This window comes from Pelmatolapia mariae, linkage group LG17 (genome assembly GCF_036321145.2).
Source record: "Pelmatolapia mariae isolate MD_Pm_ZW linkage group LG17, Pm_UMD_F_2, whole genome shotgun sequence".
Classification (NCBI taxonomy): domain Eukaryota; kingdom Metazoa; phylum Chordata; class Actinopteri; order Cichliformes; family Cichlidae; genus Pelmatolapia; species Pelmatolapia mariae.
Window position 1 is genome coordinate 25,147,170 of NC_086242.1, and position 24,045 is coordinate 25,171,214.

Here is a 24,045-nt window from a genome sequence, read left to right on the forward strand (position 1 = left end):
CAAGATTTTATATAGCTGTTCTTGCAAAAGCAATAGTGTTCGGCACCACAATGCATTCAGATCACAATTCTGTTTGCACAAGCTGCCCGACAGCACAGTATATATGTTTAAAAAATGTTTCTGCTTCAGTTTGGGTTGGTAAAATTCTAGTATTTTTATAAATCTATCATATGATTGCCCCTTTCTAAGTTTGATGTTTGAAGTAAATATTTTGCACTCTACCCTCTTGTCTCCTTGTCTAGATAGAGCACTCCTGAATCCAAAGGGTCAGTTACATTAATATTATTTTATTTTAATTGTCGTTTGATGAACCGAATTGAATAGAGCTTTTTACAGCTGTGATTCAACAAGTCACGGTGGATGATTAGGGAGACCACAGGCGGGGCTGGCCTAAGTGGCGGAGCGTCACTGAATGACACACTGGCAGGAGGAGGAGGAGAGCACGCCCTGCAAACTGATGTGACGGTGTAAGTACCTGAGTGCAGAACACTACCTGTGGATCGTCTCCTGTCAGAAGCATCATGGGGGGTTCCGCGTCCAGCCTGTTGGATGAAAACAAATCCAAGTACATTAAAGGTAAAAAAAAATTAAATAACCGAGAAAGTTTGAGGTTGAAATTTTGGTATGCGTTGAGTGAGCGACGCAACGCACTCCTCAGCGCGTTTCATTGAGCACCGATGAAAAGAGTGGGCTGTTTCTGTCGGGTTTAGGGCGACGTTTCGCATCACTGTTAGTTTGCGCATAAATATAAGAAGCGCGATTTTAATTTGAATCGCAGTGTCAGTTTGAGCTTTCTTTACGTGAAAATGTGAGTCAGGTTAGAGTGGGAAACAGATCCCGTCGATTTTCCAGAGAGCCGAGTATCTGCCAGGCTACTCACAAAGCTGTCCGTCTGGTTATGCCTGGTTATCTTTAACCAGGCATTTTGTCCCTCTCCTAATACGCTCTTTGGAGGGGGGGAGGGTGATGACACTTTACATGTATTTCTCATGGCAAAAACATTAGTTCATGCATTTATTACTTCCGCCTGGTTAGTCTGGGGGGCTTATGGAGGTCACTCCAGTATTTCCAGTACTGCTAAGAAAAAGGAAAATCAGAGAGATCGATCTTTCTTTCTTTTTTCTCTCTTTCTTTTGGGCGTGTCCAGGGGTGTGGACTAATGTTACCTGTCTTTTATTGTGTGTATGAGTGTACAGCAGACAGGTGCACATGTGGTGATGTTAGTGTTCCAGGATTCACCTGTGCTCCACAGCTGTGCTTCCCGTGTGTTGCATAAATAGTGAAATCTGATTTGAAGGCAATCCTTCATGCAGCATTTTCCCTCATGCTTTCTTCATCATACAGGCTGCTGTAAGGAGTTTTTTTTAATTAAAGCGAATCTGAGCTTCATAATTCAAGTTTTTTAACCACGAATATGGTTTATTTTAGCCTCATTTGTTTCTAATTTCAGAGGGACTGGTACTTATAGTGCTTTTCAAAGCCAACTGAGCAATTTTAGAGTGCTTTTTAGAATAGCTTTGTTCGCTTAGTCACACACACATTCATACAGCACTTTATTCCATGAGTAAGTGCCTTGTCTCACACACACTTAAATGAATGCACTCAGGGCAAGTTGGACTTTTCTTGCCCACTTCAACATGCAATGTGGGGAGTCGGCTATTAAATCGGCCCCACTCTATTTCCTGATTAACAGGCATACCAGAAGACACCATGCTGTGACAAAATTTGGACTGATTTTGGACCTGATACCAGTTTGCAGTACTCAGCTGTGAAATGGGTTCAGCTGGGGCAGTCTGTGTTTATTTTTGTTGTCGTTCTTAATAGTATCAGAGTGGAAATGCTCTGTATGTTAGGAAGCCAGTGTTCAGACCTTCATTTAATGACATCCCCTGGGAACTTTCTATCTTCTGGAGTTTATGCTTATGGTCTGTACAAGCTGTTTGTACACTCAGACTCGGGGTGAAGCGTGTGCTTTCATGTTTGCCTTGTCAGATTTTCCTGGCTGCTACTTAGGGGAGGCTTAAAACAGTCAAAATCAGTGACACTCTAGATCTATTTCTCATGGCCAGAGCATTCTTGTCTATCGTTATGTAGCAGTGAAATGTGTATACAGGGTGGAGCATGGCAATTTGGTGAGTAGTTTCCAAGGCTGGGTTAGATGAAGTGATCCTACTGCAGTACATAGTGTATGATTCATGAGCTGACAAAGGTCCAGTTTTGATGGAGCTCCGTCCCTTGACACTCACTAGCAGTTTTTCTGACTGATGTAATTTGACCTTTTTCTGACGGTGTCTGAACATATTTCTAACTCTGACTATATCATTCACCAAAGCGATGTGTTCTTGTTGTTAAACTGTTAGCAGAGGGCTGTGTTGCTTGGTGCTGCATGTTAACACATTGGAGTTATAAAAAGGGGAGTAGAGAAGGAACACTCACTCATTATGGGACACATCCCGCCCCTCAAAAAAACCCCAGACCTTACATCTCACATACCCCAGAATCACACAGGATAAAGGGAGCTTGAATGTTTGATTCATGGTGTGTTGTCATTCAGTTCCAGTTTGGTTTGGTTTCATTATTCTCCAGGATATTAAGCTTTAATTATTACAGTGGCCTTAGAAATATCAAATGTTTAGCAATAAATGAATTCAGTTTTATGATGTTTATTTAAATTTTTTGGGAGGTGGGGGGGCAGCAATCTTTCATTATTTTTTTTTGTAGTGTTAATTGCATTCAGACTTGAAAATATGAGTTGATCAGCTGCAGCTGAATCTGTTTTTGAAGAAAAGTAGTGTCCCGTTCCACACTCTTGCAGCCTGTTATTTTTAACGATATTCTGCTTTTCTTAGTCTTGTGTTTACGAAATGATTCCCTTTGAATTTGTGTTTTCTGACAGTTGACCAAGATACAACCTCTAAAGCTGAAAAAACAAGCAAATGCAGAAGTGGCAAATATTATAGGTCATCTAGGCGCTGCATTGATTCACAGGTGTCCCAGGAGTCTGCTAGGCTTCATCCAATATTTTGAGCCATTATACTATAAGGCAGAGACAAATCTCTTGAAAAATCCTGAATACAAATGTATAGGAAAATTCCATTTCATCAAATATCTCGCCTACTTACGTTCATGTACAAGCATAGTCTGCAGCTCTCTGATTCAGTCACATTGGTGCGTAACTTTGTGCATAGTAATTGTAACCAGCATGGAAGAAAATCTCTCCAGACCTCATTTTGGGGAAAAGTCACTGAACTTAAGCTTTTATTTAATTAGGGGCCTACTAAAAACTGAAAACTGCATCTACTAGGAGTCTGAGGGGTAGTTTTGTGGACTTCATAATACACTGCAAGCGTTAATATTTCCAAGCATTACAGTGGTTAGATGTAAATTTACCTGTAATTTTCTCTATAGTAAAAGATTTCAGGGTTAACATTGTCATCGGCTACCATATGCTTCACTTGAGCTTAGGGCAGAGGGTCTGCAAGAAACTTTGAGCATCAGAAACTTTGCTTCCTGCATTCTGATTGCTGGCATTGCTTTCAAAAAATGATCTTTTCACATCTAACATTACTGCTGCTGTGTCAGGAGACATGCAGGCATATTTACTTGACAGTTCTGTCTGATATCAGGCTGCTTTTGTGTCTTTTCATTGTGACAGTTTTCATCGGCACTTGTTCATGCCGATTGATAAATTGATAAATTCAACTATATTTATAATCTTTGCACTTTAACAAATGAGATATATTTCAGTTAAATATCTGCTTATTTTCAAGGCTCTCTGCACATTCTGACACATAAACTATATGGACAAAAGTAGTGGGCTGCACCTGTTAATCTTTGAATTCAGGTGTTTTCAGACCCATTGCCACAAATGTATACAATCGAGCACCTAGACATGCAGTCTGCCTAGCGTTTCTGAAAGAGTGGATCATTCTGAAGAGCTCACTAAATTAGAGCACGGTACTGTAATACCCACCTAGACATTTCACGGTCCACTGTAAGTGGCATTACTGCCTAATGGAAGCAATTAGGAACCACAGCAACTCTTTCACGAAGTTGCTGACCACGTAATGTTACAGTCCTGCTCGACAGAGTAACTGTAACTGTAACTGTGCTCGACAGAGCAGGACTGTCGAGTGCTGAGGCACATGCACCGGTAGGTTCATGGTGTGGGTTTTTATTGCCAAGCAGCTCCTGGAGGTGTAATGTGTAGGTGGCCCAATATTTTTGTCCATATACTGTAGCTGTGTATGTGTGTGTGTTGTTGTTCCTTCCTCAGCAACAAACCTAAACTCTAAAAAACATAGTCCTCAGTGATGATCGAACTGCCTGTATATGAACTACACCAGAGGAGAGGCTGTGTTGCTGTGTCTGAGAGCACAATAGCTGGTGTGTCTGCATGTGTGTTTGAATGAACTCATAAATCTGAGAGAGAAAATGAGCCATTGTTAAAGAAAACAAACTCTCCCCTCTTAATTCCTAAGTAAACTTTAAAAGATTTTTTAGGTATTTAATTTACACACTCTCCCTCTTTTTAGTTGGTGATTATATGCATGTGGTCTAAATGTCAAAGATTTCCCTTTATCCTCTTAAATCTACTTCTTTTGGCTTGAACATGTGTTGGTGGTGTGAAGGTTACAGACTAAGGTAACTGCAACATTTTGTATTCACTTGTAAGTAATGGTCAAGCAGTTTTCAGCAGTTCCCCACACTTACTTAGGAGGTTATTAAGATATGCTATGCATACTTTAATTTGTGTGTTCTGAAGTGTCGGTATTTGCTTAATCAGCAAAATATGTCATTTGGCCAAATGTTGGCGAATAATCATATATGTAACAAATAATTCGGGACTTTATATTAGCTGTAATAAAAGTTTATTGTGGCAGTTAAGGGGGCTTGCATTGCTGTAGTGTAGTGGAGAGTCTGTTTTTGCTGTAAGCCTGCCATCCTTCATGCTGTGTCACTCTGCCTCCAGCTGCCATTACACAATCCCTCAGATATTCAGAGAGCTGAGAGAAACTGTGGGACTTTTCCACCCTTTGGATCTGAATGCACTGCTCTGTACAAAGAGAGGAAACTGCTGCTGCTCAGGCTCTCAGCTGGAAACCCACCTGTTGTTTACTCCGAACAACTGACCAACAACTAACTACTGTTTTCAGAGTTTGGATTGTTTCCACCAAATGACCTTGGAACACTATATACGATTTGACATTATTTGCTGGTTGACACACAGCCCTCTGATCATCAAGTGAACAAAAACTAAAAGCACAAAGTCTAAGGAGCTTGGAAAGAAAAAAGCATCTGGACTTCTTTAAGTTGCTTGAAGACGTTTCACGTCTCATCCGAGTGGCTTCTTCAGTTCTAGGGTCAAATGGTGGAGAGTCCAAGATTTAAGCCCTGTGGGAGTATCCCTCCAAGAGGGACAATGGACCTCCTATTGATCCTCTACTTAATCACATGAGCCAAGGTGTGAAAACGGGTGTAGGTCGAAGCATTCTTTGGGTTGTACTCTTTAGATTTCGAGGGTGTGACGTCTTTCACTGTAAAAACTGTCTCTTGGTTACTTACTCAGCTTTAGTCATGAGTAAGGATCCTCAACATGAATCCACCCTGCATCTACTGATGAAGATGTGTGTAGAGTTTGCATTGGTGCTGCTTCTGCTCATTTAAATCTCAAATGAGCACTGTACATGAAAGATGGCGATGGCACAGGTGCAACCCATTGGTTCTGAGCTCCACATTCTGACGTCTCAACATTAGCATTTTGGCAGCTTCTGTGGTTTTGGAGCCTGAGGTCAACACAAGCTTGTTAGCTGATGGTTATCTGATAACACCAACAAGCTTGTTAAATGGCCTGCATTCATAAACTACTTGTTTATTCTTTCCACAAGTTTATGTGTGATACTTAATAATAGTAATATTAAACAGCGACAATGTATATTTATATATTACTTTTCAATCAGGGAAGATGAAGCACAGACAGAAGTTAGTATTTTGTATATGAAGTTGCAAGGGAAATCTGTTTAAGGCTGTTGTGAGTGTAAACATAAGGACTGTGGGCAAAAGAGCTGTCAAGACCTTTATTTTTTACTTTACGTAATCAAGTCATGATGGCATGCAACTGTCAAACTGGCTCTACAAGTCATAAAACTTGCTGAAATGCAGTTGTTGAAGAAGAGCTTATGATGAGTGTCAGCCAACTGTAGCAATTTCTCAGGTTATATAAGCCTGATAGAGAGAACATCTTTAATGAGAGTGGCATTTCTTAGTGCAGTAAAACCTTTCAGCTATGGGTGGAATGGAGTAACATTGGCACTTGCAACTCTTTGTCATTATTAACTGTTGCTGCCATGTTTAATTTTATTGGTAACTTTATTTGACAGCACTTGAACGACTACATTTCTCAAATAATTCTTAAACCGTAGGGATTCCAAAGCTTCTCTGCTGCACATGAAAATATTATTAACGTGGCTCCTAAGGAGACTATTATTTCTTAAACACAAGTAACATTATAGCCACAAATGATCAATGAAGTATTTTCTATCATTAATTTATTTAAATTAATTACCTTTTGTAAACATGCAAATGCTTTTATGTTTTTCATTGTTCTACAAAAACAGGCAATGAGCAAACCAGTTATGCTCATAAATTATATTTATACATTTGTACATTTCAGCCATTATAGCATGATACTTCTGACAGCTCTACATACAGTGGTGAAAGGTACAGTACAAGTTGGTACAGTACTGCACTCTGTTGCTGTGGCGTATTTTCATTTCTCTGTGTGTGTTCTCACAATACTTGTATTTCTGTCAAAGACACCCACACGCATGCGCTCGTGCCGTCTTCCTCTCCACTCACTCTGCCTTTGTCTCTATGGGCCATTGTTTTTTTTCTGCCTTTCAGCAAGTTACTGTTTCAGGTATTTCCTGACTTGCAAAACGTTCAGTGTAGACACTGGACTTCAATTTAGTGTTATTCCTCTTAGCACAATGCTCCCAGTATTTGCTATATACTATACTTGTTTCTTAAGCATATTTGTAAAGCACTTGTTTACTGAAGTCTGACTTGGTAAAAGCCATGTGTTGTAACTACAAACTTGATGCTTGTCCATTTACTCATGTGGGTTTACATGTTAGAATGCATGTAAAAACATGCATCACATGAGCTGACATGTTAATGTTTCAAACAGCCACCATCAGACAGTCAAAGAGACACACAGAGTCACATTCCAGTTTTTTTCCATTAGTTTTCAGCTTTTGGGTTATTTGTTGTCCTGGAAGAACTTTGGGATTTTTCCACTAGACGGTAAACTGTAAACCTGGTATCTAAATGAACCTCTCTCCAACTTTACCTCTGAAAGACCTTTCTGGCATTCTCCTCTTATACACTGTCATGTCATCATAATAACAATCCCAGTAATCGGTCTCAGAGGTCATGTTCCGGGTTCTAAAAACCATTTAAAAAAACATGTAAAAAGAAAATCATACATCTAGGGATGCACCAATCAGTTTTTTTTCCACTTAGGACGCCATACGGATATCCTCGCTGTGAGTGTATATGTGATACTGAGTACTAATCTAGGGACTGGTACAAGGGATGACCAGTAGAATTCCCTGATTGCTGATCAGATACCATGGTTTTTAAAAAAAGACAAGTTTTCACTGACTCTTTTGAGGATGGAATGCTTTATGTGCCAAACAGAATAAAGCACATCTGCAAAGTTACAGCACAATATGTGTTGCATTGTCATTGGAATTTACATGTATTCAGTCGCTGCTACAGAAACTGTATAAATGTTTTTATGCCTCGTCCTATCGATGCCTCACAAAATAACAAGTGGAAGGCCTAAAACATATCTACAGCAGTTGAATAGTATCTTAACCCATATCTTTAAGTAACAGGAAAAGTCATAGGCCTTTAAAGATGCATTTGGCCCTTCAGTCGATCTATCTTCTGTTTGCCGAAATGTCATCAGAAATGATATCAGTCAAAGGGTTGCTGTCAAAGAGGCATTCCTAAAGAAGGAAAATAGAGAAAACTTGGAGGTATTCCCAACTGGAACGGAAGTGTACAAGTATATCAAAATAGTACTTTTTCTTTGATGCTGTATTTGCAATATTAATGAAAAAACAAACAAACAGTGAAAGTGTTAGTCTGATTATCTCGCTTTCATGATTGTTAAAACATATATTTTGTAAAATACTTTTTAAAAAAAAATTTATATAAAAGTGCTTACTACCAAACACTTGCCTCTGTGCAGTCAGACTATGGACAGTTTTCTGGTCTGGTACTGCGAAGTTTGTACCATAAAGGGGCCCTTCAGTTTATTTTGGCGAGCTACAAAACTATTTTCATGTTGCCTCACTTATAAAACAGACTTTTGCCATAAAAGACTGTAGGAAAAGTTTTTACTCTGGCTCAGGATGTCTCATTTTTAGTTGTTTGTTTTGAGTTTACTTGTTGCTGCAGAAACAGACTCAGAAAATATTCAAAGAATTTCAAGAGAGGACATTTCTGAACAGTTGCATTAACTTGGAAGCATCTGCATGAAACTGAATGAATAATCTAGTCCATGATTATCCTGTGACATAAAGTGGAAGTGGAAGAGCAGGTCTCTCCTGTGAAACTAGGGCTTGCAGTTGAAATCCTGCAACACTCCTGTGCACATACTCATAGTTCACATACCAAGATATTGTTCAGGTAAGAAACTGGGCACCTGCCTATACTGCATTGCAGTGACTGTTGTCTACATTCCTTTTGGGTTGTAGTGTTCCCTCATGGTTTTTTTTTTTTTTTTTTGAGCTACTAAGTGAATTCCTTTGCACACAATTAAAGATTATTCTGTTCATAATGGTTGTTTTACTTATAGGCTAATCCAGATTATAGACTTAGGTGAGATCCTTTAGGTTTCATATTCTTGTTAACATGCAACAAGTGTAAGTGGTGTAACGCACAACACCTACTGAACTGCACCTATTCACATATTTCATTGCAGTGTCATCAGTTTCTACTGAGTCTGACAACAGAAGCACATTTGTGCTTTTGTGTGTCAGCTTTAATAAACGCACAAACCAAAAACGAAAATGTCTTTCCATCAGCAAACAGAAGAGTCATTAGTAAAAGAAATGGCTTCATTGAGAAGATGGTTGGATTGGCTGGAGTCATAGACCTTTAAAATATAAAGCTGGAAAGCTGTAACACGTAACTGAAACCAGCACAGGCTTGGAGACATGGAACAATTACTGAGATGGATGGATTACTACTGAATACAAAGATACTGATACAGGCTGAATACATAGACTGCAAAGTTGAGTTTTGAGTCGACACAAGTGACCAAATATAGGTGCATTTGGTTTTTATTGTGATTTAAACATGTATTTGTACTGTATTGCATTAGGAGGGCAGTGAGAGGAGGTACTGCCACAATTTTCCTTTTCTCGCGGATGCAGAAACTGTTCATTTTGATTCTTTATAGTAATTCTTATATTGTAGATGGAGTTTTTTTGTTTGTTTTTCTATTTTGGAGAGTTTTCTGGGTGTTGGATAAGTCCTAAACCCCTCCTCTACATATAGGTACTCTAACCTAAAGGGTTACTACACCCAAAAGTTTGTTAACATTTGATTGCCTGTACAAGCAAAAGAAACTAGTCATGGGAGTTAGTAGTAAACATTAGTTAAATTAGCTCACACTAATAAATTAGGTCTGTTAACCCTACACAGAACAGAGCCAGTATTAAAAGAAATACATTCTGAATGTATTCTGACAACAAGCATGGGATGACAGAGGACTAAAATACACGGCGGAGTAATCAGGAAGCGGGAAACGGAAGGGAAACACAGCTGGGACTAATCAGGCAGGACGAGACAAGGGAAGCAAAACTGAATGCATTGACATAAGACACGAACCTTCAAAGTAAAACAGGAAACACCGACTTAACTTACAGACACAGACTCAGAGACGCAAGCTGACATGATACTGAGGGAACATAAAGACGGGGATGACTAGACAGGAGACGTGGAACCAGGACGGGCACAGAGAAAACATGAGGACAGAGACTGAACGCAGAACAGGGAATGTCAAAACAAAACAAGCACATGACAGGCACAGACATGGAGAACAGAGGACGCACAGGAACCAACTAGAAATTCTCCAGAAACATAGCAAGAATTAAACCGACACATAAGATGATATTAATCAAAACATATACCCTTATACCAGTGTTTGGCCTTCTTGAAGCCCCTATTCAAGTTAGCTCTCGATAGGTCTGACGTATAATACAATGCAAAAATGCTAATTTTAGCTCTGGGTACATTTCAGTAATGTTATCTTGCATCTGGTTTAAAAGTCCAACATTTTCCCTGTCAGTTGTAGACAGCCCATGGTTATAACATTTTTAGCCCCAGCATCTCCAGGCATGCAGTTACCTCTGTTTGTCACTCACTATCATTGTCTCTTCTATTTATCACATGGCTTGCTGGCTCCTCCCTAATGTCAAACACTTTCTTTATCAGGGCTGGATCAGGTGACCCTGAATCCTGCATTGAATCATTAGTTATTATAAATCTTTGGCTCTGTACTACAAAGCAAGTGCAACATACACGCCCATGGTTTGTTGTCGTTGTCAGGATTCACTTACCCTAACATTGTCCACCTAAAGATGGTTATCAGCTTGTTAAGGTAAACCCAGGTTTTCCCCTACATGTTCACATAAAAAGGATTGTGTTGGCAGAATCTAGCCAATCTAAAAGGGGCGTTTCGTGGATCACATGACTCTTCTTTAAGGCAGATTGATTCCTCTGAGTGCCACCTACTCCAAACAGAGACATTATCAGATGATAATAAAATAGTGAATAAAAAGCAGATCTGTAGGTAGATTGTGGTTAAATTAATTAAATGGTTGAACAAGTATTCTTGGTGTGTGTTCTTTGTTCTAGTAGCTACAATTCCAGCAGTGTAAAAGACTTAACGGTAGACTGAAATAAAGTAGAAAAATGTTCTAATCATTTTCTAAATCACTTACTGAATGAAATGCACTTATCAGTAATTAAGGGACAGCTTAACAATAACAGACTCTATAATGGACTTAAAACATGAAATTCAGTAAGCTAAAGGAATCTCTCTCTCTCTCTCAGTCAGTCAGTTTCCCTGTCCCGCTAATTAGTCTTTCTCAAAGTCCTTTTCCCTCTGACTCTTCTGCCCATGTGGCTGAATTGTTCCTCTGTAAGAGCGACACACACATATCTGTTCCCAGGATACCGTTGGGAGAAATGTATAAAAAGACCCAACAGGATCGCTCTGACGAGCCCTCGCATAGACGTTCACTGTGAGTGAAAATAAACGCATTAGAACTCGCTCCTCTGTGTGTCTCACTTCATAAGGGAATTTTTGTGACAGCTAGCAACACTCTGTGTCAATAATTTTGTTTTGTTTTGTATTTTGGAGCGATAAGTTACTTGATTGAAAGGAAGCCCAGCTAAGCTACATGCTAACACTAGCAAACTTGCTTAATGAGCGGAATCCATAAACTGTGCAGGCGTAGCACATGGACACACGTCTGAATCAGAATCAGAATTTTCCTAAACAAAAAGAGAAATCAAAACAAAAAGATACATCCTGTCTTGGAAAGGATGTTTCATACAGCAAGTCATGACCTTAGTTGTTATCATGTATTTATTTTTTTAAATCAGTGATTTATGAAAAGGTGCTAAAGGTGCTGTGTTTGCATTATCACTTAACCTCAAACAGAGAATACATTAACCAAATAGTGGCTGCAGACATTTTGCATAAACAGCAGCAGAGATTTGAGTTGAAGGTTGACATCACAGACACTTAGCTCAGTCTCGTCAGAGACGATTTGAGATAACCTTGTGAAGAGGTTCCACTGAGACTACGAAAAGAACTTTTTATTTTTTATTGTTAAATGTATTCTAACAGAAAGCTTAGAGAGCTGGCAGCCAGAATAAGTGTGCCTTTAAGTGTGTATATAAGTTAGTAGGGGTATTTCCTTGGTTGTAGCTGCAGTGCAGAGGATCCCCGCCTCACACACATCTGCATCAATAAGGTGAAACCAGCTACTGAGTGATTCACAGTTTATGTTTTAATGGATCCTCATCAGTACTTAGTGACACAATAATCCATTAAAACACCATTAACCTTTGTTTTATTCACTACATACATGAACTTCTCTGAGGTCTTCCTGTTTTCCATCTTCAACATTTTGTCCAGTATATCCACTATCCCTCGTATGCACATGTCCAACTCATTTCACCTTTTCCTCTATGTTCTCTTGAAGCAGAACAGCCAGCAGTTTACATGATTACATCATCGTCTGTCTTTGGCGTGATGGAAAGTGTCTGGCCATGTAAACTGTTTTACAGAAAGGAATTTTACTCAACTTTAGATCAAGGGTATTTAAATGTTTCATAGTTGTTGTCTTCATCTTTCGGCTGCTCCTTTTAGGCATTGCCACAGTGGATGATTTTCCTCAATCTCACCATATTGCTAGCATCCTGTTCTGTCACACCAACTGTTTTCCATGTCCTCCTCCACTACATCCTCCTTATCAGTACCTAGTGACACAATATTCCATTAAAACACATTCCATTATCCTTTATTTTATTCACAACATACGTGAACTTCCTCTCTTTTTCCAGTATATCCACTATCCTTTGTCTGCACATGTTCAAACTTTGTCCCCAAACTGCACAAGCTGTCCTTCTGATGTAATCATTTCTAATCCTGTCCATCCTGGTCACTCCAAATGAAAAGCTGAACAGCTCAGGTGCTACTGTATCCAAACATACTGTACAAAGCAGGTCTCACTACCATCTAGTAAACATTCCCTTTCATTCTCGATGTATTCTTCTGTCATAAATGACCGTGACATTCATTTCCACCACTCCTCACCTTGCTTGTACTCTTTTCTGCATGTTTCTTGCGGACTGTCTGTTGCTTTGGATGGTTGACCACACGTTTACCTTACACCTGCCTTCCTGTCATTCACACACATATTCTGCTCCATGCTCTCATTTCAAATCACAATGTGTACTGCAAATCGTCCATATAGACCTGCCCATCACCACTGCAAGCAAGAATGGGCTCAAAGCCTGATACTTGATGTAATCCCAACCCACCTGTCACTCCTAGTGCACATTGGGTGGAGTTTTGGCCCACTCTTCCTTCGAGCCTACCTTAGAACTCAATAGCCTCCACCTTTTCCACCTTTCTCTTCCCCTTTCTCCTAGCTTCCGAGTACTTCTGACTATGACTATGACAAACTACTACTACTATTACTACGCCGCTTTTTCCTTTTCTCTTTTCCTTCCTCAATCCACAGTTAGGTCTTGTTGTCCCCTTAAAGGTTTTTAACCCTCAGTTTGGATGCTAGCACATCCAAACTTTTAGCTGATTATAAAATTGTGAGTCAGTATCAAGTAGATAATTTGACAAGAGTTGAATGGAAATGTTCCATAAACCATTATGAAATTACAGCCATTAGTTTATATGCTGTAGCCTGTACATGAAGGCCATTAAGGCTACTATACTATATTATCTTCCATTATGATTCCAATAAGCGTCTGAGAAAAATGCATAAATTAATAGCTACATTAGTAAAAGCTTTTGCCTTGGACAATGCTACACAAACACATACTTCACTTCCCAACTCTGCTCCGTGAGTGCTCTATTCTTCAGTGCATTAATACAGTGTAATAGAGCTCCAGTTCCATACTAGTCTGAAGGCAGAATGCAGGCATAATGGCAGAGGCATTAAACCCAACATTAGCATACCTATACTGGGAGACACAATAAACAGCAGCCAAATATTTGTCCCTGCTCGTCCACTAAGTGAATGATGTATCACTGGGAATTGGGGATACTGAACATTTGGGGGAGCATAAATACACATTTAACGCATCCCCACCCCTCCTCATCTCTCTGGTGGTATGATTTGGTTTGCAAAGGCAAGCAACAGTGGAAAGAATTGGTGAGCTCAATTTTATTTCCTTCCCCCCCCTTAGGAATCAGGATCCTTTCACACAAGGCGTCTGACCTGATTTAATAAGAATGGAGAGAAATCTGAGAGGTTTTCTTTTCTCTCTGTGTTGGCAACAGTACGGCTGACAACAGGAAGGACTAAGAAAAGCAGAAAGAGAAAGGGGTTCTGGTTGACGATTATTGGTGACAGGTCTTGGAGTCTGATGTGCCAATTGTAATCTGGATAGAGATGACTCATATAGTCTCGAGAGCTACTAACAACAACCTCAGTCACCTAATTATAGGAGAATTATACAGGTCACATCAGGTACAGCGAGATACCATCTGGTATGCATTAAGACTGGAATACTATGTTAGAGGACAGTGAAAGACACTGAAAGTAAGCAGAAAGAAGAGCCATTTTTTCTTCAATATTTCCAAAAAGGCATCCGGAAAAGTTTGAATCAGATATGGCAATTTCAACTCGCACTTCATGTGTTTGTTTTGTTAGTCAAGCATGGCCCATTTTACATAATGTTTTCTGACATGGTTGAACTGTTTCACCAGTTAAGATGTTTTTAATTTGGCTTGTAGTAGTGAAGCAGGGATAAATGTGTCTGCAGTTTATCGATCAAGTGTCATTAGCGTTAGAATTTAACCTTTTCCTTGACTTCTTGTAAGCCGTCATCATTCTCTTTACTTATTTTAACATTTTTTCATGACCAGTAGACACTAAAGTGGGTCTTAAATAATAGAAAATTCATGATAATTTATCTGAGCATTCTAACCTCATATTCACAGCTATTCCAGAGATTTATTCATTATTTATAGGTTATCTATTACCAGTAATGTAGTTTTACACATTGACCTACTTCTAATGCTGTTATTTTTTTCCTGCTCCAGAAGGGCAAGTCATGATTTTAAATCTTTTTAGTCTAATAAAATAAAGTCATAACATTAGCCTGTTTTCTGTATGTACGTTAACCATAAAACTATGTGTTTATGAACACATATATATATATATAAATATATATATCTTTTTATATATAGATATAAAAAGACATATATTCTATTTCAGTAGAATCAATTCATTACTATGTTTAAGAAACCAGCTTGAGATGACCTAAGCTTTATAGCATTGCACAATATCCTGTTGGAAGCAGCCTTTAGAAGATAAGTACACTGAGGACATGCAAAAAAATAACTTACTTTTTCTTTTCTTATTCTTTTTTTTTTTTTTAACGAACTATATTGATCTATCTAGACTTTCACACAAAAACAAAAAATAGTTTATAAAATGCAGGAGAGGGAAAGGCGATCTTTAACTTTAAAGATCTTTAAAACACCGGGTTATGGGTCCATTTGGGTTTTACAGTATTTTGTTTCACACTGACAAATTGTGGCTCTCTTATCTAATTTCCTTTGGTCTTCACAGTTGGTCTTCACGCTGCTGTAGACTAATTTTTGTATTTTTGGTATTGCAAAATAACTCTGGCCCATTCACACTAAATGCAGCTCTCCAGCTTTCCCCTTGGTCTAAACTTCCTGGTTTGCATTTCAGTCTCTTTGTTAGTCTGTCTGTAATCTGACCACCATCCATTCACAGCTTCAGTGTTCAGTTTTCACCACCCATCCCCAACAATAAGATGTGCTTTTCTAAACTTCAAAAGCATTGTATTAAAAACGCGGCCTTTCTTCTGTGTTGTTGCAGGCCAGGCCGAGGCTGTGCTGGAAGAGTTCAGCCCGTACTACAGGAAACAGTTCTCTGTGGCTCAGTTCTCTCAGGTAGAAGATGATGTGGAACAGCACAAACAGAAGATCACACAGCTGCTCAAACAGAGGGTATGTCTTTTAAAATGTACTGGAGAAATGTAACAGCCAAGATCCATGATACAAGTGCTTCGTACAAACCCTATCTTAGCAACTTTTCACCCAATCTGAATCAATAATAAACACACAGGGTTTCCCCTGTGTGTTCACATGAAAGGGGTGGTGCTTGCAGCATCTGGCCAATCACAAACACAAATACCGGGAAGTGTAGGCTGCTGGGAGCAGAGCAGCTGATTTTACAAAAGAAGATAACCCTAAACTGCGGGGAAAAAATGAAGATGTTAAACACACAATAGAAACTGAAGTAACACTGCAATATGTGTGAGAGGTAAAAGCACTCTTTATATAGAGCACTAAAAGTGTGTGCTTTAAGCACTTCTGTCAATAAAACTGGAAAAGAGGATTGTCAAGGTAAATCTATATTTCAACACCTACTAATAAACAGAGAATACAACACGATACCTAACCTCTAAACAATTTAATAATTGTAGAATAGCTGCATTTTGGAAAAATTATACTAAAATAAGGAAGGTATAAAAAAAGAGCATTCACTGTAAAAGATTGACCTGTTCACATCCTGCATTTTAAAATTGACCTGACAGCTGGCTACAACAAAGTAAGAAACACATTTTAATGAATGAAAGTAGAAACAGTTGGAGTTTATCATGCAGTCCACAATAGCCTGGAGGCTCAACTCCGATATGTTCTGATATGCAAACTGAGTTTATAATCAACTCATAGACGAGCAGGTACAAATTTTCATGCACATGTTCGTGTTTACCAGGCGGCTCCAGAGGAGGGTGAAGTGCTATATGAGGAAAGTGTCTTTTACTTTGATGACACCAGGAAGTGGCGGGAGAGGTATGTGGTGGTGAGAGCCAACTACTGCCTGGAGTGTCACGAAAGCGTTGAGGTGAGTCTGTGAAAGTGATGTCAGCAAATCAAAGGCATCTACATAACTGGCCCCTCTTATTCATTCTGTGTCTTCTTTCTTCAGTCCTTTGTTAAAGGAGCTCCTCCATGCCACAAGCTCCTGCCTACAGGGGGCAAGGTTCTGACAGCAGAAGAGGCGTACATGGCTGTTGTGGATAAATGCTTTCCTGATGAAAGCTGTGAGTAAAACACCTGATACAACTATTTTTCTTTCTTTTTTTGAGATGATTTGTTCTAATCATCATCCAGTAGTTTTTTTTAATTTTTTTATTTTACCAGTAGTACAATGGTCCACAACATGAACGGGAATTCTTGCACATAGATTAGGCTGAGCTCGTGCAATCGTATGGATAGCTTGCTTTTATTGTCTCTTTTTTAAGCATTTATGTCCATTTGCCTGTCTTTCATCTCCCATGCTAAGTGTGATAGTTTGTGTCGCAACCTATCACATTTTTACTTAGTTCATGTGGAATATGAAAGTTGTAGCACTTTTATCTCTGAAATGCTTTTTAATTACTGTTAATCAGCTTGTCCCAACCTGTCCTGTTATGATCTATAGCTGAATGTGAACCCCAGCTTACAGCTTCTAGACATCACACATTACATACGTCCATCATCACTGTTTTTATTTTCAACAGTTTATATTCTCCCTTAAAGCCAAAAAGCCTAGCCTTGTCCGTTTTTGCAGGATCCATACACTACCCTGTTCCCCCCTGTCCTCTAAATGCATATGTTCTATTTTTAAAAATTGTAAACTGAATTAGAGATTTGTTTTCATGCAAATTTCTTCAGGAGGGTTTACTTAGATTAACATATGGTTTACGAGTTATTAGATTCACTTACACTATTATGACATTGCCTTATGGTACTGGGTTCTTAATAAAGCTTTGCAAATTTCCTCTATCACACAACAAAGCAATCATCAGACAGTAATTTTAGAAGATATTGAATTCCAGTAGAGCACATTTTCAATTTAATATTGTCTAAACTATATGTAGGCATTGCACGATACGTTTATATGTGCTATAAAGGGGATTATGGTCGTGTCTGTCTCCTGTCTTCAAAACTCTTCTTCTAAATTAACTCCCGATAACTGGCAGTTCAAAATAACCCTTACCTTAAACTGCCATTAGTATTAGCTACTCTCTCTTTAAAGCCACCTTGTTAGGAGATTCTGTAATATCAGTGTTAGTAACGTTAGCTGAATTTTTATTAAAAATCTTTGACAAATTTGGAAAAACCAAATGGAGAATATTAAATAATACCCTTTCTTCCACTGTTAATATTAATGTTAATGTTATAGCAATTAGTTAGTATATTTAAAAAGCCAGCTGAATGATGAAAGTTTATATTATGCTTTATATTTTAGGAAGAATAATATGTAACTGTGTGATGGGTTCATTTTCCACATTGCTCTACTCACAGCCAATGCTTTTATCTACCTTTCGCCGTCATTTCTGTAATAAAACCATAATTTTGGCTTGTGATGACATCATAGGCTTTATCTTAGACCTTTCTTTAACTGGAAAAAGTCAGTTGCTTTTGGTTTAATAGTAGAACAGCCTCTTACACCTTACTACTATGTATGAAAAGCTCAAATTTTCAAACTGGTAACAGTTAGAGATGGGAAAAGGATACATAAAGCATCAAGCCTCTTAAGAAGCACAGGTAAAGACGAAATCATGAGAATTTAAATGTCTAAATGAAAGTGGTTATTTTATAAATTATTATTTTTATAATAATAATCAACAATAATCGTAGCGTATATATGTTCGTATGTACCGTAGCTCCTCAGAGGGTGGGCCAATCTGAACTAAACCTTGTACCCACATTGTGTCACACACAGCGATTATTAAAATCTATATGCTTTTAAAAAAGGATTCATTATAAATCCCAATATTTATGATTTTCCTATATATTATGTTCATTTCATCATCCCCCTGTAAATGTGATGTTCTCTGTTTGCATGTGTTTCATTTGTATTTTTCAATGGATGTTGCCTGTACACTACTTCATGATCAACAACATATTTCTAGAGTCACGCATTTCTGTCTGGTAATCCATGGGATGAATCTGGGTTTGGAGGGTGCCCAACTTTGTGGAAAGGGGGATGGCCCTTTCCTGTTCCAATACAACTATTTTCCAGTGTACAAAACAAGGTTCATAAAGAACTTTAGCACTTGTGGGATGAGTAGAAACGGAGACCTAGAGCTTCTTGTCCAACACCAGTGTCTGATCTCACAAATGTGCCTCTAGAAGAATCATCAAAAATTAAATAAACACACTCCTAAACTTCGTGGAAGGCGCTTCCCAGAAGAGTTGAAGCTGTTATAGCTGCAAAGGGTGTGTCGACATCACATTAAACCCTCTGGATTAACAATGGTCTGTTTCTCAAGTTCATATGTATGAGAAGGCAAACAGGCAAATGCTTTTGGCAATATTGTCTGTAGGCATGTAGGGAATGATAAGAAGATTCTAAATATCACATTACATTATATCACATTAAGAAGAGATCAAAGGTTCAATGTTTAAGACGGTCAAACCTTCATAAAATGTTTGTCTTTAAAATTATGCTTAAAATGATTCTGCCTTTGTTTGTAATGGCAACATCTAAGATATGATAAATATCACATTAAAGATTGCTTTCTAATATCGTTCACATTTGACCTCTGATCTCACTTTTACATTTCATATCTGCCTTTCTTTCAAGTTGATCCCAAAATGCATGGTATTTGTTAAGGAAAGTATTGTCAAGAGAAATAGAAAGAGCTGCTTAGTCAGAAATATATTGCAGTATCACACTGTTTACAGTAATAAGCCTAAGTTATTCATCTCCAAGTCAATACCTATTATCCATTACCTTCTCCTACATCATGTTTCTATAATCAAAGTAATCTTGTCTAGCCTGCTACCATTATCTAATTTTTAGTGCACTACAAAGTTAAAGGATAAATGGTTCTGGCCATTTGACAGGTGCTCACTAGCAGCACATGTAGACTTTCATCTACTGATTTCTGTTTCAGGTGCAAAAGAGGACTTTGCTCCACCTATGTCAGGGATGCCGGGACAGTTTCCAGTCTACCTGCGTCTGCCCTACAGAAGGGACTCCTATTTCTGCTTCAAACAACAGGCCACACAGGCTACCTTCATTTCCATCCTATCAGACTGCATCAGACACCAGAACCAAGGTAAGAAGCTACAGAAAAGGATGTCTTTACCTCCTCGGGCACACAGTTCCTCCTCTTACTAATAGTGTAAGTAGTTAATGTCATAACACCGAACAACCCTGTATGAAGACTTTCAGAGATCAGTAAAGTTCCTGTTTCAACAAGACTGAAGTGTTAATTATATATTTTAAATGTTAATTCTGCCAGTACACATGTTAACATTATCCATTAAACTAGTAGTTCCCTGGTAGTCACATGAGCCATCTGTTAACATTAACCTATTAGCTTGTGGGCTGCAGTCAGAGAAAAGATGAATAATAATGGCAGGCTGAATGGGTTGTGGATGGAGTATTGAGCGGTGACAGAGTGGCCACAGTATACCCGCCACAATGGTCGCTTCGCTCGGCCCCACAACCTCGTCTCACGGTCGCTTGTATTTACACCCGCAGTTAAGCTGCAGGAAGCCGCTGCATTCACACCTATGGGTAATTTAGAGTTTCCAGTTAACCTATCCCCACTAACTGCATGTCTTTGGACTGTGGAAGGAAGCCGGAGTACCCAGAGAGAACCCACGCAAGATCATTAAAATGGTGGTAAAAACCAACATGATCATACACTCGTGTTTTCTACCCAGCTGTGGCAGCCATGGCGCAATGCCGCCAGATTACAAAAAACTGAGAGGATTATGACTGGCTGTTGTGCCACAAAGACTGTGTCGTGTGACAATTTTGTCGTCTGAGCATCAAGATGAAAGATAAATATCTGCTGTGTGCGATCAGTGAAGTACTGTTAAAATCAGCTGATGAATAAATGATAAAGATAAAACAAGAAACCGCAATGGCCCAGTGTTTTGACAGTGAATTCATTTTCTCAAAGCTGCCTGCATGTCTGACTTTTTTCTCTTCCCTCTGTCAGACTTCCTGAAGAAAAAGACTTGTGAAGTTCAGGCCTTCCTTAAAGCTATTCAGCTCTACAGACAGGACAAAGGCAAATACGAAGCCTGGGACATGCTGATAGGAAGTGATGCAAGGGTATGTCTCTTTTCTTTATTTTTCATAGCGTTATTTCTCCCAACATAGTAATACTGAGGATGAATATTTACTTAAGTATAAATAGTGAAATGGCTACATAATAAATACATGTAAATACATTTACAAAATGAAAATTAAATGGATAAAGGATAGTACAGGAAAGCTAGGATAGCTAGGTTGACTTATTAGCTGTGTAACGCACCCCTGGACATGTACATGTGTATAGTGGCAACAAAAGGCATCTGTCTATTCTACCTTATAGATGTAGTTCAAACAGGCTTCTTATAAAACACACACATTGGCTAATGTTAGGAATCTCATTGACCACATGCAAAATTCCTCTGAAGGATCAATAATTTTAAGCCTTGAAACTTAAAAGGGCTTTGATTCAGTTCTTTTGGGAATACTGTTTTGGCTTTGATGTCTGTATAATCACAGGTGTGAAATCATTCTGTCAGTCTCCTATTACTCTAATTAAAATAAATGGCAATTTGTCTCACCATGTGAACCTTGAAAGAGGCTACCGGCAATGATGATTCTTTGTCCCCGGACTTTTCCCATTATATATTAAGCCACTAGCACAGACTATTAGAAATAATAATATATAATAATATAATAATAAGATATAATAATTTGGGGCAGTGAACATAAACTATGCCTTTACCCGCATGACATTTTCGTAACAGTCTCCAATCCAAGCGAGTCTTCCTCTTAGCATTATAGAAAGAATTTGTCCTCTGCTATAACAACAAACTAAACATGCGTAAAACACAAACACTTACTGGAGCCACTGGAGTATATTCAAGAACAGTGTAAATTTAAATGTTGTCAAGCAGCATTTTACAAGGCACAGAGTCTGAAATTCACAGAAAATTAATATTTTTTCCACTGAAAATCAGCTAAATCAGTCTGAGTGGGTCTACACACGAAGACATGGGGCTATCAGGCCTTGATACAGTTTATATACAGTTTATCTTCATTAAATTAAAGTACCAATGGGGTAAATGATGACCAAAGGAAAATAAATAAATATATTAAGCTAATTAAAATGTCCACACTCCCATGCATCAGCATCCCTCAGATTATAATGGAGGCTTTGCTCTTTATTTACTTGTTGCCACGGAGCAACGTGTGGTATTGGAGGTCAATTCATGATGCTTCCTTTCTCTACTCATGTACGTGCTGAACTCTGAATATACTCAGAGTTGATTGAAGTAACTAGCTAATATTCTCAGAGTTAATCAACTCAGAATTAATTTCTAAACTCAGGGTTTGTTGGACATTTTCCTGACATAGGTTCGAGAAACATTCCAGCGAACACTCTTTTTATGTATATATATTGATATATAAATGGTGTATTTTTGTTATAAAACAGAAGAGATCAACAGACACTATGTTTTTTGTTGTTGTTGTTGTTGTTGTTGTTTTTTAAAATATTGAAAAATATTGAAATCCTGTCTTACTAGTAAAACCTGAGGGTTTATAAACGTTTATTCTGGCCTGGTTTTGGATGATGATGAGACAAACCTGAGATATTTTCTATGTCTGTTAACTCTAGGTGATGGCCAACATGGTGATGGAGCAGCTGCTGCCGTCTCTGGAGAAAGACATGCTGCCTGGCCTCAAAGCCAAAAAGACTGAGAAGAAGAGAGTTTGGTTTGCTGTGAGTCATTTGTTTGCAACTGATGCAGTTTCTAAGAAATATATGATTTCATTTCCCAGCTGTTGAAAGGAAAAATGAATGGAAGTCTGTTTTTCAGGGTTATATCTGAAAAACTCGTGCACTAATACATTATTCATGAAGTCTCCAGGCTCTTTTCTGCACTCTTGGAAATCATTTTGAAAGCAGCAAACATTTTTCTTTTTTTAAAAAAGAGCTGAAATTCATTTAAAAAAGAAAAAACAAGAAAAAAAAACATCTTTTTCATGAATTTGCTACCTTCTCTCAGATGGTGGAGGCAGTATATATCCTGGTCCAGGAGGACATGTTTGAGGGGCTATCAGCACTGAAGGAGGAATGTCGGGTGTCTGTTCGGCAGCAAGAGGTGCTGATTCACTCCGACATGGACCAGATCCTCAACTCAAGAAGGCAGCTCGAGGAAAAAATCCGAGGTATTCTCATCTATCTGATAGCCTTGTTACTTAGAACATTCAGAAACAGAATGATGTGTTGCATTCCTCTCCATGTAATGATCTAATGAAGTGCAGCTTTGTATAGGGAATACAGAGTGACGGAATTGGGCTGTTTTCTCAAATGTAATTTTTTTTTTTCTCCAGCCAAAGTGTCAGAGCCAGCTGAGAAGCTGTGTTCCGAATCTGTCCAGCCGTACCTAGGCTCAGTCCTGGAGGAGCTGATGGAGCCAATCAGCGCTGGGTTCCAGGAAGGACGCCAACTAAGTGAAAACATGATGGACCAAGTGTATCAGGACATCAAGCAGGGATGTGGTAACGAACAGCTGAAACAGGTTGGTTGGAATTTCACTCGTTTGGTTTTTTTCTGATATAACGGAACAAACCTGTTACACTCCAGAGGAGAATTACTTTTGGTTGGGCTGATTCATCTCATTTTAAACCTTCAACTTTATAACATTCACAGGAAAGAGTTAACTAAGGTTAGGAATAGAGTTTTGCTTTAATACAGGGAATTTTTTCAGAAACTAGATGTTTCCTCAAGGCCAAATTTACCTCTACATAAGTTGTTGGTGACCTATTAGATATTAAGCTGGGTACATGCTGGACAGGTCACCAGTCTGTTGCACGGCTAACACAAAGTGACCATTTGCACTCACTTTCATACCTTGTGAAAGTGAACAGACAAACCCTGTCTATTAATCTCATTAATTTCTACTCTGTCTTCTCTCTTCGTCTCTTCGTCTCTCAGTCTCTCGACGCCATGGCAAAACCGAACCTGCTGAACTGCTATGAGAAGATCGGCTCCCTGCAGGTTAAACTGCAGCACTTGGAGGCGAGGTTTGGATTCTCTGACACCACAGGAGTGATGCACAGTGCTCAGATCGATTTGCAGCAGGTACAGCTTCATGCTGTCATTCACATGGCGATTTATTTGAATTCCCTTTCCCTCCTTCTGAGAGGGTATTTCTACTGAGAT

General features: G+C 38.7%; 1 protein-coding gene across 1 annotated transcript in view; it reads left to right on the forward strand.

The window, feature by feature from the left end:
- The first annotated feature begins 465 nt into the window (after positions 1-465).
- niban1a (niban apoptosis regulator 1a) overlaps positions 466-24,045 on the forward strand; it is a 28,608-nt gene continuing 5,028 nt past the window's right edge. The window contains exons 1-10 of the mRNA XM_063500864.1: positions 466-576; positions 15,687-15,817; positions 16,590-16,718; positions 16,803-16,917; positions 19,762-19,926; positions 20,821-20,936; positions 22,495-22,599; positions 22,886-23,048; positions 23,214-23,401; positions 23,818-23,964. Coding sequence (XP_063356934.1) covers positions 522-576; positions 15,687-15,817; positions 16,590-16,718; positions 16,803-16,917; positions 19,762-19,926; positions 20,821-20,936; positions 22,495-22,599; positions 22,886-23,048; positions 23,214-23,401; positions 23,818-23,964 — 1,314 coding nt within the window. The 5' untranslated portion in view covers positions 466-521. The remainder of the gene's footprint in view (positions 577-15,686; positions 15,818-16,589; positions 16,719-16,802; positions 16,918-19,761; positions 19,927-20,820; positions 20,937-22,494; positions 22,600-22,885; positions 23,049-23,213; positions 23,402-23,817; positions 23,965-24,045) is intronic.